This window comes from Nomascus leucogenys, unplaced genomic scaffold, assembly GCF_006542625.1.
Source record: "Nomascus leucogenys isolate Asia unplaced genomic scaffold, Asia_NLE_v1 Super-Scaffold_544, whole genome shotgun sequence".
NCBI classification, from domain to species: domain Eukaryota; kingdom Metazoa; phylum Chordata; class Mammalia; order Primates; family Hylobatidae; genus Nomascus; species Nomascus leucogenys.
This window is the reverse complement of record NW_022095780.1, coordinates 934,460-948,208: the sequence shown is the minus strand read 5'-3', so window position 1 is coordinate 948,208 and position 13,749 is coordinate 934,460. Positions and strand designations below refer to the sequence as shown.

Genomic DNA, 13,749 nt, shown 5'->3' with positions numbered 1-13,749 from the left:
CCGGGAAAACCTAGTTCTGCTCTTTGATAGGCAAAAGCTGGTGAAGTCGTAATAAAGGCAATTAATGTTACATCTGTCCTAACACAACGATGCTCTCAGCTCCTGTCCTCTTCTGCCAGATTTCTGTGTCCTAAAAAAATATTTGAATAATTCTCCTGCTAAAAGCCACATCCATCCTGAGGGGGAGGATGGCAGAACCCATTATAGAATATTCTAATAATTGTTTCAAGATTTTTTTTGGTCCATTCAACCAATAAATCGTATTCTTTTTTTTAAGCTGCATAGTATGTGGTATCTTGAATCGTAGGTGGGCTAAAGTAAAATGATCAAGATTTTATTATCAAATAAGAAGTTCTGCAAATACATATTCCTGAAGGATCTTATTGGAAATTGCACACACGTGCAAGGAGTAAGATTTTCCACATTGTCACATCCTCCCTCTTGCTTCCTAAAGCATCTTGGTAAATCCTGGAAAATAATGAATGTGAGAAGGAAAACCCTATGGTAGCACAGTTTGGAATCAGAAGTTTTCTTTCAGAATCAAATTTAGACTCTTCTTTTGCATTACTAAATGACCCAGTGAAAGTTTTCCTGGAGGAGACTCACAGAAGAGTGAAGCAAAGATTCCTATGCAGATTTTCTTATTCTTAAGTCTGAGATTGTAACATGCTAACAAATCTGTAAGATCAACTAGAACACCATTTACAGAGGCACAGATTCCCCTCTAGGGAAAATAACTGATATATGGAAAAGACACAAATATTAGAGTCTTCTTTGGAAGAAGAAGTCAGGAAAAATTACATTATAGGAGAGAAAACTGCTTTTGGATTGTGGTAAAAGAAGCGGCTTTGAGAATTTTTCAAAAATATTCTTCAGTATTTTGTTTCTTTTTCATGCACAGAATCACAAAATGAATTGTGCTTTGAGAAGTCAATTTGACCTGTAGCTATTTCAGCCATCCCAAGAATGCCCTTAATGCAGCATATAAAAGAACACAGGAAATCCTTATATGAGCGCTAAGGCATAAACACCATTCATTTTTGGTAATAAAAACATGGTATTGTTATAAGTTTAAATAAATCTGTTGACGTTGCCTATTCTTTTTTTTTTTTTCTTTCATTTTTTTGAGATGGAGTCTCACACTGTTGCCCAAGTTGGAGTTCAGCGGCGCCATCTTGACTCACTGCAACCTCCGCCTCCTGGGTTCAAGCGATTTTCCTGCCTCAGCCTCTTGAGTAGCTGGGATTACAGGTGCCTTCCACCGCGCCCAGCTAATTTTTGTATTTTTGGTAGAGATCGGGTTTTCACAATGTTGGCCAGGCTGGCCTTGAACTTCTGACTTCAAGTGATCCTCCTGCCTCTGACTCCTGAAGTGCTGGGATAATAGGCATGAGCCATCCTGCCCGGCCAAGGTTGCCAATTCTGATGAAACAATCTTAACACTTTGGAACTGAAAACTGTCTTAGAGACCTAACCAATATTTTAAGAAGAGGAAATGGAGAATGAGTGAGAAAGCGATGTGTCTATATGTGTTAATTAAATACTAAAGATCTGTAGTACGCTATGTACTGCAGACACTATTAACAGAATGGAGTCCACGTAAATAAACAAAGGGGTGCTCAAGGTTTAAGGGAAAGGCAGCAAATTTGTTTGGGGAAGAGGGGGAGTTCATGGTGGTCACAGACATAAGAAGAAATGTAGTTTTTCACGGGAATGGTATCTTTTCTCCATGATGCTTTTATTTGTGTGTGTGTAGTTTCTCATAACTGGAAAGCATTTCATCCCTTCCCAGTCCTCAGAGATTGACCATTTTTTCTCTCGGATTCATCCATAAAGGCAGCTCTACCACTCACCATGTGTCTGCCTTTGACTGTGTCATGTTGGGAAGACTTAGGACCCCACCTTCTTTTACCCACAGGCATCAAATTAAAATTTAAAGGGAGACAAAAAATAATTTTAGCACAGAGTCAGCAATTGGGTCTGTGTTTTTAAGTGTTGTTGCACAGAATGGCCATATGGCAGGAGGGGAAATCAAGGTACAAGTCAGATAAGTCACCTTCCCAAGGTCACCTGCTAAGCCGTAGAGCTGGGATTCCAGGCTTTGTGTATTCGTGCATGCCATGCTGTCCTGCTTCTGAATTGCACTTGAGATGTGGGGTCTAGGCCTGGTCTTGCCTAATATGACCAATGTTAGGAAAACCACTAGTCCCTCTGAACCTTAGTAACAGTGCCTACGAGGTGAGGATGTTGACACTTACCATGCCTAATTCAAGAGTTTATGGTGAGGATCAAAGGACATTATGTATTAAAAGTATTTTATAAGATACAAAATATGAGAATAATGAAAAGAGTCTAAAACAATATACGAATAAAATAAATGTCACATTGTCTTATAGCGTGTTCTGTATGTTGCATTTGGAGTGTGGCATCCTTGGGAGTGGTTCAGTAGTTTCTTCTTTTCCTATAATTGCAGTGATGAGATCTAGGGCCTTGCCCAGGTATGCACTCAATTTTCCGCACAATATTTTATAGATGGAATAGAAGTACACATCACCATCTATGCAAGAGGCCTTAGAGGTAAACAACCTGAGGCAGCATATGGACCTTCCAGGATACAGATTCTAATAAAGCAACGCTTAAAAAGGCACTTATGAAATGCTCAGGGTCATTTGAATACAGATTGGCTGTTAAATTGTATTAAGGAATGAGTGCTGATTTTTTTCCAGGGGTGATAATAGTATTGGGGTTCTATTTTACAAAATGAGTTGTTTCCCCCCTGAGTTACCCTTCTGGAGTATTTTCAAATGGGCATCTTTGAAATAATTTATTTTTATTTGAGATAATCGAGGAGAGGGTCTTATCAAGGGATGAAACAAGACTAACCACATGTTGAGGCTGGGTGATGGCTACGTGAAGGGCCATTACACTGTTTTGGCAGAAAGGGCACAATCCACCCTCAGTTTCCACCCTGAAAAGGTGAGGATGATGCTGCTTACCATGACTAGACGCTCATACATGGCATTATGTCCTTCTATTAGGAAGCACAGGGTAGCAGGTTGTCTTTCTGGCTTGTTTTAATCACTGTTGACATTCCTTGGCTAGATCCCTGTTTCTCTATGTGTTTGCAAAATGGCGACACTCCTCATTTATTAGCTGGGCTGCTTTCAAGGAGAGAAGCTTTTGACTGCCTTAAAATTTGGTTTGGACAGGAAAGGCAGGCAGGTCAAATGTTTCATCACTCATCTTTCTGGTTTTTTTTTTTTTTTGAGACAGAGTCTTGCTCTATCACCCAGGCTGGAGTGCAGTGGCGCGATCTCGGCTCACTTCAAGCTCCGCCTCCCGGGTTCATGCCATTCTCCTGCCTCAGCCTCTCTGAGTAGCTGGGACTACAGGCGCTGGCCACTAAGTCCGGCTAATTTTTTTTTTTTTTTTTGTATTTTTAGTAGAGACGGGGTTTCACCGTGGTCTCGATCTCCTGACCTCGTGATGCGCCCGCCTCGGCCTCCCAAAGTGCTGGGATTACAAGCGTGAGCCACCGCGCCCGGCCCACTCACCTTTCTTTACCGGTTTTCAGGATCAAGAATCCACAGCTCAGCGCAGGACTGCTCTCTGCTGCCCTCTGCTGGATGGGACTCTCCACAGACACCCACTTGATCAATCCCTTAAGTTCTAATGGGTTCCCAAGCTTGTCATCACACATCACCTCTTTTTTTTTCTCCTCAGAGGTCTCTGTTTTGAAATATAGTGTATCCTAAACAAGGCACACTTAACTTTGATTTACTTTCCATTTTAATTAACAAACGATATATATAACTGTTGAGCAAAACTTTCGATCGGAAAAGAAAACCAATATTATCAGGATAAAAATGATGTTTTTCTTAGGTTTATAGCTGATTAGGTAGACATATTTTTTGTTCAACTTATAAAGTGTTGAAACTCATTCTTAAGCCCCATTGCTATTCTCCATTATCACAACCAGAGGGGCTTTCCAGCCTGTATTCTTCTTCAATCTCCTATATTGGCTTTGCATTGAGTGGAAGCTCAGCAAACCTTGGTTGATAACTGAACCCGTGGTTGCAGTGGGGATGCCCTTGCTGCAAGGCCACAGGAAGGAAAGCTACTGAGGTCCTACTTCCAGCGACTCTAGGGACCAGCACTACTGCGTTTCAGGGTTTTGTACTATTCAGTAAGCTCTCATCCCATTTTCTCAAACAGCACGCAAAGGTGTTGGGACATCTTCCAATTCTGTATTCTTGGCTTCGACATTTGTTCCGGCAGCGGGCAGTCCCATAACCACATATTCTGTCCCACTCAAATTCGCTTCTCACTAGATAACGGGATATGACACTGTGATTAATTGCGTACTGGCACCAAAAGGCAAGGCTTTGGCAGAAGGTGTTTTCGGAGGGGGATAGAGAAAGCTAGTGCCTGGTGGTAGAGGTTTTCCTGCATCCCCATCCTCCTCCACTTTCCTAGATGATTAACTTGACCTTCTGATTCCCAACCAGCATGGATTTTATTTGAAAATATACATGATTCCATGTCACACCTATTTTCAAAATCCCTACAAGTTTACTATTGTTTTTTTGATTAAATCTCTCCAAGCCCCTTACTGGGTCTCCAAAGCAATCATGATCTGATCTTGGGCCACTTTTTCAGACTCGTGCTGTTCCACTGTGGCCCTCACTCTGTCCATGAAACTCTCGCCGGCCTCCCTTCTGTTGCATGTGAGCTTACTCTTTGCTATCCTAGTACCTTCACGTGCACTGTCCCCTCTGCCTGGAAGGTTTTTCTTCCTTCCCATAAGTGGATTCTTTGAACTTTTATGTCTCAACCTTAAGTTCCCAATATTGGGCAAATCTTTCTCTGTCCTCTTCATGTATTTTATTTTTCTCCCTATGCATTTGTTATTCTTTTATATCACCTATCGCAAGTTGTAGTTATATATGTATGTACGTATCTATCTCTCTCTCTATATATATACACATAGAGAGATACATACATAGATATAGATATAGATATAGATATGTATATATGCATGCATATTTTGTTATTTGCTATTCTCAACGGAACAATGAGCTCCCCGACAATGAGGCCCATGTTTATGTTGCTTACCATTGTGTAACTGGTACCAGGAACATAGCCTGTTCTCAGTAAGGACCTGGTGAGTAAATGATTGGATAAACTAGACCAGAATAAGCTAGACTGGATGCAAGTAGAGGGGAGGAAACTAGAAAGGAGCAGAATCCTGATTGTTTGGCCCTTGGCCCAGAGCAGTTTTCAGGAGACATGGATTTAGCTTCTCAGTCTCAGGGTGTGCTCTCTGAGGCTGAAAGCAGCTTTGTAAAGCTCATTATCTCATATGCCACACTGATAGGATCTTACAGAGATATCAGGAAAACCCAGAAGCAAGGCTGGTGGTAGGGAGGACAGTGTAAGGTCGATCGAGAGAGCCTCGCTGGAGAGAGCTTTGCGTGAGGTTCTCTAGCAAACTCAGCAGGAGCCAGGCTTGGGGGAGGGTGTCAGAGGAACCCTGGAGAGAGGAGAGTCAGGGCTGCAAATGGACCTCTTTGCAGAGGTCAGGGCCCAAGAGTCCTAATTTCACCTGAGTCCTGACTCCTTCTCCCCTGTTGCATCTGTTCCTTTTCCACAAAGCAGAAGGGCAGGAGAACTAAAACAGGCTGCTAATCCTCGCAACAGGGTTTTATATCTTTCCTTCGTTCTGGTAAAGAGAAGCCTCCTGTTTCTGACGCTTAGGTGTCAAGGTTCTTTGTCCAGGATGTAGGTGAGTACTAAAAGGCAGTTTGACCAATTCATGTGCTTGATAGGATATTGAAGGGGTTTATATTTGGAATGGCCCCACAGTGGGTGATGAGGAAAGACTGTTTTGCTGTAGGTTTCATTCGAAAGCAAGCCCTTGTGGTTACAGCACAAGGCAGTGAAGAAAGGAGTGAGGAGGGCTGCAATGTGTATCATGCTGAGGGAGTATGTGGAGGTTCGGTAGCTGATATGTGCCTTCTGACATATCTGTGGCAGGCCACTTTACAACCTGGAGTTAGAGGAGGAAAAGGAGGACAGCATGCTCACTCAGGGAAAACGAAGCTTAGCATTAGGGGAGAAGAAGAATAGACTAGTAAGAGAACACAACCTTCAAAATGTTGGCTGTCAGTTTCAAGCAAGCCCTCACAGGCCATCTATTCAGAGATGGGAATTAAGGCTCAGAGAAGGAAAGTGACTAATCTGAGGTCACACAACAACTTATGTGTCAAAGCTGGAACAAAAACCTAGTTGGTATGTCTTATAGTCTGAGTAAACAGAATGCAAAAGGGAGAACACAGTCCATACACTAAGGTTGAGTAATAAATATATCCTAAGCAATAAATATATTCCAGGGTAGACTACACTACACTAGTTTATTTCTTGCATAAGCAATTTTCCTCCTCTGCTCTATAGACACGTCTCAAGTCTTAGTTAATGTAGAAAGTTTATTTTGTCAAGGTTGATGACACACAGGTGACACAACCTCAGGAGGTCCTGAGGACATGTGCCCACGGTGGTTGTGATACAGCTTGCTTTTGTACATTTTAGGGAGACATAATACATCAATCAATACATGTAAGATTTACTTTTTTTTTTTTTTGAGACAGAGTTTTGCTCTGTAGCCCAGGGTGGAGTGCAATGGCACAATCTCAACTCACTGCAACCTCCACCTCTCCGGTTCAAGTGATTCTGCTGCCTCAGCCTCCTAAGTAGCTGGAATTACAGACATGCACCACCACACCCAGCTGATTTTTGTATTTTTAGTGGAGACGAGGTTTCACCATGTTGGCCAGGCCAGTCTTGAACTCCTGACCTCAAGTGATCTGCAGACCTCAGCCTCTCAAAATGCTGAGATTACAGGCCTGAGCCACTACACCTGGCTGATTTACATTGGTTTGGTCCAGAAAGGTGGGACAATTCAAAGTGGGAGGCGGGGGGCCTGTGGGGGTACAGTGGGAGTGTGTGGCAGGTGGCCTTCCAGGCTATAGGTAAATTTAAACATTTTCCAGTTGACAATTGATTGAGTTTGTCTAAAAACCTGGGATCAATAGACAGGAATGTTTGGGTTGTGACAAGAGGTTGTGTTGTGGAGACCAAAGTTGTATCATTCAGTTGGTGCCTTTAGCTAGCAGGCTTCAGAGAGAACAGGCTGTAAAACCTCTCTTATCAGACTTAAAATCTGTGTTGATGTTCATGCTGGAAAGTATAATGAGGCATGTCCAACCCTCACTTCCTTTCATGGCCTGAACCAGTCTTTCAGATTAAATTTTAAGAGCCCTGGCTGAGGAGGGAGTCCATTTAGATGGTTGGGGAGGGGGCTTAGAATTATATTTTTGGTTTACAGCACTCATCCTCAGTCCCTGTGGGTATCTGAGGGGCTGACAGTGTGTGACAGCCAAACTTACCCAAAGCAGGGGTGGCAGGAGAAGAGGTGGGCAGCGCATGTCATTCACCCTCACCCACTTCTACCACTTCCCTCCCAATCCTCTTCCTGCTAAGGGTCTTTCTCAGAATTCTACTGTGGAGGCCAGTCTGACCCAGCCCTCAGCAGCCAAGTGTGGGTAATGGCAGCCAGCTCTGCGGTGCATTCCTCAGGATCTGGAGGGATCCCTGACCCAGGCTTTCCATCCCAAGAAGTTCTTTGTCTTGGAATCATAGGTTGAAGAAAACCTGTTCTTTGATGAATTGCTATGATATTTTGACAGACCTGGAACATGCTCATAGCAGAATTTCACAGATGTGTCTTTGGGAAATGACACGGGAAGAAAGAACAAGGAAGAGTTAAACCGAAACAGGTACCCTCTGAAAAAAATCATTAACCCATTTGAATCACAGCCAAGGCACAGCCTGGAAAGGTGAAAGTATGGGTGCTGGGTGTCTGTCAAAGCCCCATAAAATCGACTGAGCAGCTTGGAAGAGAAGATCCGATGGCTTCTATGAGTCAAAACAATTGGTTTCATCCCAGCACTGCTAGACTTGTTAAGCAACTCTAAAAATCTTATTTTCTCTAACTGTACTATAGAGAATGTTGCTCAGCTTTTAAAGAAGGGAATTAGATTAAGTGCTCTCTCATATCCCTTGCCGATATGTTAAGAAATACATGCTTCTAGGGACATAGATTAACATAGGAGTCAGAAGATTGCTGACATCTCAGTCTAACTTTAAAATTTCCTGAGCAGAATTCAAAGGCACCTGCTATTTGTATTGTCAGTAAATTATGTTCTTGCCTACTGAAATCACTGCATCCCCTTTAATCCTAATCATCTGACCCGATATGGAAAGTTGCAAAATTTAGGAGGTTGAGTAGGCGCCCTTTCTGTGCAGAGCAAAGCTGTTCCGAAGGAGGAGGATGGAGGAAGGCATCTTATTCTACAAAATCAACAATGAAGAATCGCCGCTGCCCTGCAATGGAACAAACACGGCTAGTGGGTCGTCATCGCCGAGGATTCCACGAGGAATTGTTACTGTGTGTGACCAGGGAGCCAAGGACATCTAGGACTCCTGATTCCTACGTTTCTTTTTTCCTCCTTGAGCTAGTAAGCCTCGTGGCTGTAAGGTGCATAAAAGGACTGCCACATACTGCATTTTACTAATGGACCCAATGAAAGCAAAGAGAAAAAAGGCTGGGATTGAAGAAGGTTACTCCATCCTTCGAGATTTATTTTCTAAATCAAATGTTTTTCTTCTCCACCTGTCATCCCCAGCAACTGTGTATATTTCCAGCTGAGAGTCTCTTTTTACCTGGAATATCTTGATAGAGTAGAACAGAAATGGCTAATAGCAGCACAAGTCTCTGCATAATGCTGGGGCTGCTGGCGAGAAGCAGACGCAAGTCGGAGGGAATCACCCCAGGCAGGAGCAGGGCAGGTGTATTTATGGGCAGAGGCTGCTCCTGATTACTGAGGCTTATCAAAAGGCAGTGTTCCTTGGTGAACACTCACCCAGGCACAGTGTGGGGGAGGTGTTGGGGCTACAGAAATGCCAGCCAGGCAGTGTTGAGGGTGGGCAGACAGTATTAGCATAGGTAAAGTCCAAGTCACTTCACTTGCTTCCCTGAATCCTTTCTGAAGCAAGAATTGGATTAGATGATCTCTAAGATACCTTCCAGCCTTGACATTCCTTGATTCTGGTGAGAGGATTTTCTCTTCCATTTTAGTAAGTTTCAGTCAGGAGATTCTTGTTGAAAATGGTGATGTGGGTAATGGAATTGAAGTCCATCGCCCCCAAGACCTCTCAGAAGTAAACATTGAAACAAACATACGATGTTAAGGAGAAGAATGGCACGGAGCGTGGGGAGGTCATAAATGCGTGAGAGGTCCCAGCACATTTCTGTGATAGAAAGAGTGTAGGATGAGGATGACAAGTGACAACAAGGAATACTTGATGGCGGGCACTGTCCAAGGGTGGGATTGTAACCACAGAACAACAGGCTCACTTAGGGCTTGGGTGAAAAGGAGGACAAGAGTGAGAAGAGAGGTTAAAAGGAGACTATTTATGGGAATGCTGTATTTCTAACAATGGCTTCAAATAAAATATAACCTTCCAGAGAGCGTATGCCCTGCCCTCAACCCAGGGTATGTGCTCCCTGGATTTAACCCTAACCCCACCCCAGGCAAAACATATAGAGCATATGCTCCTGGCATTTGCCCTTAGGGAAAACACCAGATAATTTTATTTTAAGAAAAAAAAACTTCATTTATCTAAAATGAAGTATTTTAGAGAAAGTAAAAACGTCCAGTCTTGGAAGTTGACATTCTCAAATAAGCTCCCCTTATTCTAGAGCACAGATTAGGCAAAGCCTGACAGACTCACATTGCTTGCACATCCTAAGCAAAATCTAGCAGTCAGTGTGTCTTCCCCAGAGTTCTCACTTAGGGGAGAATGTGATGGGAACCCAGGTCTCCTTACACGGTAACAGAATAGCATAGAACATCAGAAATCACAAACTATGCCAGTTTGGGTGCTCCCTGAAGCATTTATCAACAGGAATTAGAAAGGAAATAAATTTATTGGGAAATGCCTGTGAAAGATAAAGGGGGGCCAGGTGCAGTGGCTCACACCTGTAAATCCCAGCACTTTGGGAGGCTGAGGGAGGGAGGAGGATCATTTGAGCTCAAGGGTTTGAGTCCATCATGGACAGCATAGAGAGACCCCATCTCTCCACAAAAAGAAAATTAGCCAGAGATGGTGGTGTGTCCCTATAGTCCAAGCTACTTGGGAGGCTGAGGCAGGAGGGTCTCTTGAGCCCAGAAGTTCGAGGTTACAATAAGCTATGATGGCACTACTGCACTCCAGTGTAGGCAATAGAGCAAAACCCTGTCTCTGAAAAAAAATAAAATAAAAATTCAAAACAAAAGATGAAGGGGAGAGGGAGCAAGATTGAGTAGGGGAAGTCTTCAGAACATGATGTCAATTAACACCTGTGAAAAGGTTTGGAGTTGGGGGAGCCTCAGACTGCAGTGCAGAAAATTTCAGCATTGCCAGTGGGGAACCTCAGTGCAAAGACTGTCTTACGCCAGCAGACATGGACCAGCTCTAGTCCACATTGTGCTCACTCACTGACTGGAAGAAGCCAGGGCGAGAGTGGTAGCCATGGGAATCCTGCCGCAGGTTACAAATGTGCAGCAGGTAGAGGCCGTCGGATACTCTCCTCACAGCAGACACACAGCAAGCACAAACATGCAGGATCCATGGGACCCTCCTAGCCTGCCACATGTCAGGCTTTAGTAATTTTTGATGATGAGCTTCAAGGGAAAAAAATCAGCCAATATTCAAAGTCATCTGTGTGACCAGGATTCTCAAGAAAATTGAAAAATTCTGATGATAATAAATATTCAGCAGCTCTTCAAAAAAAAAAAAAGGAATTCATATACAGGGACTGAATAACCAAACTTCAAAAGAAATCCTATATCTTCTTAGGAGAAAAAATTAATAAAAGCTTTATTTGCTGAGTCCTTATAAAGTATTTCAGAGTTCTGGTTTTGGTCGCTGCGAGTAAAAAGACTGAAAGTCACTACTTTAATCCTTAAAAAAAGAAAAAAAAGAGCCAAATAAACGGAAAAATCAATGACTTTTCTTGGACCCATTAGGGAATTGAGGGCTCCAGGCAAACCCATCGCCCAGAAATCTGGAGTCACAGCTGAGATGAGCTAACCTGGAATGGAAGCTCTGAAACCATAAACTAGCAGGAACACTTACGGTGACTTTGACAAATTGCTGGAGGCCGAATGTGGACATTTAGGAGAGTGAAAAACTGCTAGAGACCATGGTCAAAGGCTCTCCCTTCTCAACCCCTGCTTTCCTGGGTTTTAAATCCAGGAAGCCCCCAAGGTTATCATGGCGAAGGGCCAGAATGGAAGCCCTCATTGCTCTGAAAGGAGAAGGGAAGAGCGATATTGTGAAACATGTCCAGAGGATTCCCCATAATAAAAGCCTCCTCCTCTGCAGGAAAAACGATTTTACTAGAGCCATATCCCACCTGGAGGGGAAGACGTTTCCCTGTTCCAGACCCATCTGACCTTCCTGTCTCACTTGAGGGATGGGGGTAGCTAAGAATTTCTTGTGAGCCGGGCACGGTGGCTCATGCTTGTAACCCCAGCACTCTGGGCGGCCAAGGTGGGTGGATCACAAGGTCAGAAATTCAAGACCAGCCTGCCCAATATGGTGAAACCCCATCTCTACTTTAAAAATACAAAAATTAGCCAGGTGTGGTGGTACGTGCCTCTAGTCCCAGCTACTTGGGAGGCTGAGGCAGAAGAATCGCTGAACCTGGGAGAAGGAGGTTGCAGTGAGCCAAGATCGTGCCACTGTACTCCAGCCTGGTGACAGAGATTAAAAAAAAAAAAGTTCTTGTGACAGTCACAGTGCAGGGACACAGGCTCAGGTAAAGATGAGATTTACTTATAAGATTACAGAATGCTTTCTTTTCCCCTGCCTCTTTTTTGTTCATCCCTTGCAGCTGTCTGAGACATAAGATCATTAATATCATCCTCAGGTTAGTCCCATTCAGCCATCGTCTCCATTTGCAGATTGACCAGGTCCTAGTATCATGTGGATAAATTGACAAAGATCAGGAAGTCATGGATTATATGTTTAAATGAGGATTCTAAATTCCTCAGCAAATTCCTGGGGGTTTTCCTTTGGGTTAGGGAAGTCTTTCACTATTTCTGTCAGTTCGGATTTTGACCAAGACATAAAGGTAATTAAAGAAGGCAGACATAGTTGATCTGAGGAACTAACTTTAGAAGGCATTTTCCTAACTTGCTTCTCATCTTCAGAGTAGAAAGGCAGCTGAGTGAAGAGGTTGGTGGAATCAGAGTAACTAGGCAGAGGAAGAAGAGAGAGAGGAGAAAAGAAGGAGCATTCAGAGTTGAGTGAGTCAATGTACAATTTTTTCTCATCACTGATTAAGTGCTGAAGCTTTTAATTTGCCTTTTGTAAAGAGTCTTTAAGAAAGGCAAGTTTTGATTTGCTTAGTCTTTTAGAAGCCTCTGCATGCCAATTAAAAACATATCTCATTTTTTTCTGAGGCATTTAAGATGACTTCTCTTTCAATGTAGCTTATAGATGAATAACTGTTTAGGTTAAAATGTCTTCACTGTGACCACTTTGATTCTAAGTTGTCATTGTTAAAGTTTACACATTTATTTAGAAAAACACAGGTTCTGGGTCCATAATTTTTATACACAAACGTAGCTAGAGTCCCAGATGGACAGGTCCAGACTACTTGGATAAGGATGAACTCATGATTCTTTGTCTTCTCCAAACCCTACCTTCTTAAGACCTTCTGTTGGACTCAGTCCAGTTTCTGTTGGATCCAGACACAGAGAGAAAGCGGTGAGTATAACGGGCTCAGCTGGTAACTACATCTGGTTACTCATTGTCCCAGGAACCATCATCAGGGCTTCTTTGGGTCCCTCTTCTGACAATAGAGCTATTAAAAAATACTTAGGCACACAAAAATCTTAAAGTTTTATTTTGAGCAGATATCAATTTAAGAATCGGGCAGGCTCCAAATCACAAGTATTTTGGGGCACAGGCAAAGAGGCATGAGGAAAAGGCTTTTATAGGGTGAAAATGGAAGAAAGGCAAATTAAACATTTAATTGGTTAAAGTGGAGTAAAAGCCTTATTTGAATCATTCCAGTCCCTTGTTAGAGGTTAGTTGGTGGTTTCTGATTGGTTAAAGTTTTCTTTTACCATTCAAACTGAGTTGGGTTTTAGTTTGCTTATGTAGAAACTGAGTGCACTGAAGGTCCTGCAGTCTAATGACCTCTCATTTAATTTTTTTAACAAGAGAAATATTCTGTGTTCATATAATAGAGAATTTAACGTTAAGATGTCAATTATTTACAACTTTTAATTTGCCTTTTGTAGAGAGTCCTTAAGAAAGGCAAGTTTTGATTTGCTTAGTCTTTTAGAAGCCTCTGCGTGCCAATTAAAAACATATCTCATTTTTTCTGAGGCATTTATAGATTAAATATAATCCCAATCAAACTTTTAGCAAGATATGTTATTGATATTTCCAAACTGATTCAAAAGACCTAGGATCGTCAATACAATACTGGAAAGAACAAGGTTGGTTGATGATATGGTTTGTGTCCCCATCCAAATCTCATCTTGGATTCTTGTTCCCATAATCCCCATGAGTCATGGGAGGGACCTGGTGGGAAGTAAATGAATCATGAGGGGTTTATTTTTTTCTGTGCTG

The 13,749-nt window shown here is 42.6% G+C and overlaps 1 protein-coding gene across 1 annotated transcript; it reads right to left on the bottom strand.

Moving 5' to 3' along the window:
* Positions 1-4,166: 4,166 nt before the first annotated feature.
* On the bottom strand, positions 4,167-8,839 carry LOC115833673 (beta-defensin 104A-like). Its single transcript, XM_030808394.1, has 2 exons — positions 8,782-8,839; positions 4,167-4,327 (listed from the first exon to the last, which is right to left on the bottom strand). The coding sequence occupies exons 1-2, from the start codon at positions 8,837-8,839 to the stop codon at positions 4,167-4,169; spliced, it is 219 nt and encodes a 72-aa protein (XP_030664254.1).
* Between the last annotated feature and the right edge of the window lie 4,910 nt (positions 8,840-13,749).

Bases quoted from the DNA above. Each gene is read 5' to 3' on its own strand.
- LOC115833673 (XM_030808394.1), bottom strand. From the start codon at position 8,839: ATGCAGAGACTTGTGCTGCTATTAGCCATTTCTGTTCTACTCTATCAA. The intron at 4,328-8,781 runs GTAAAAAGAGAC...CCCGTTATCTAG, and splicing joins ACTCTATCAAGATATTCCAG to TGAGAAGCGAATTTGAGTGG.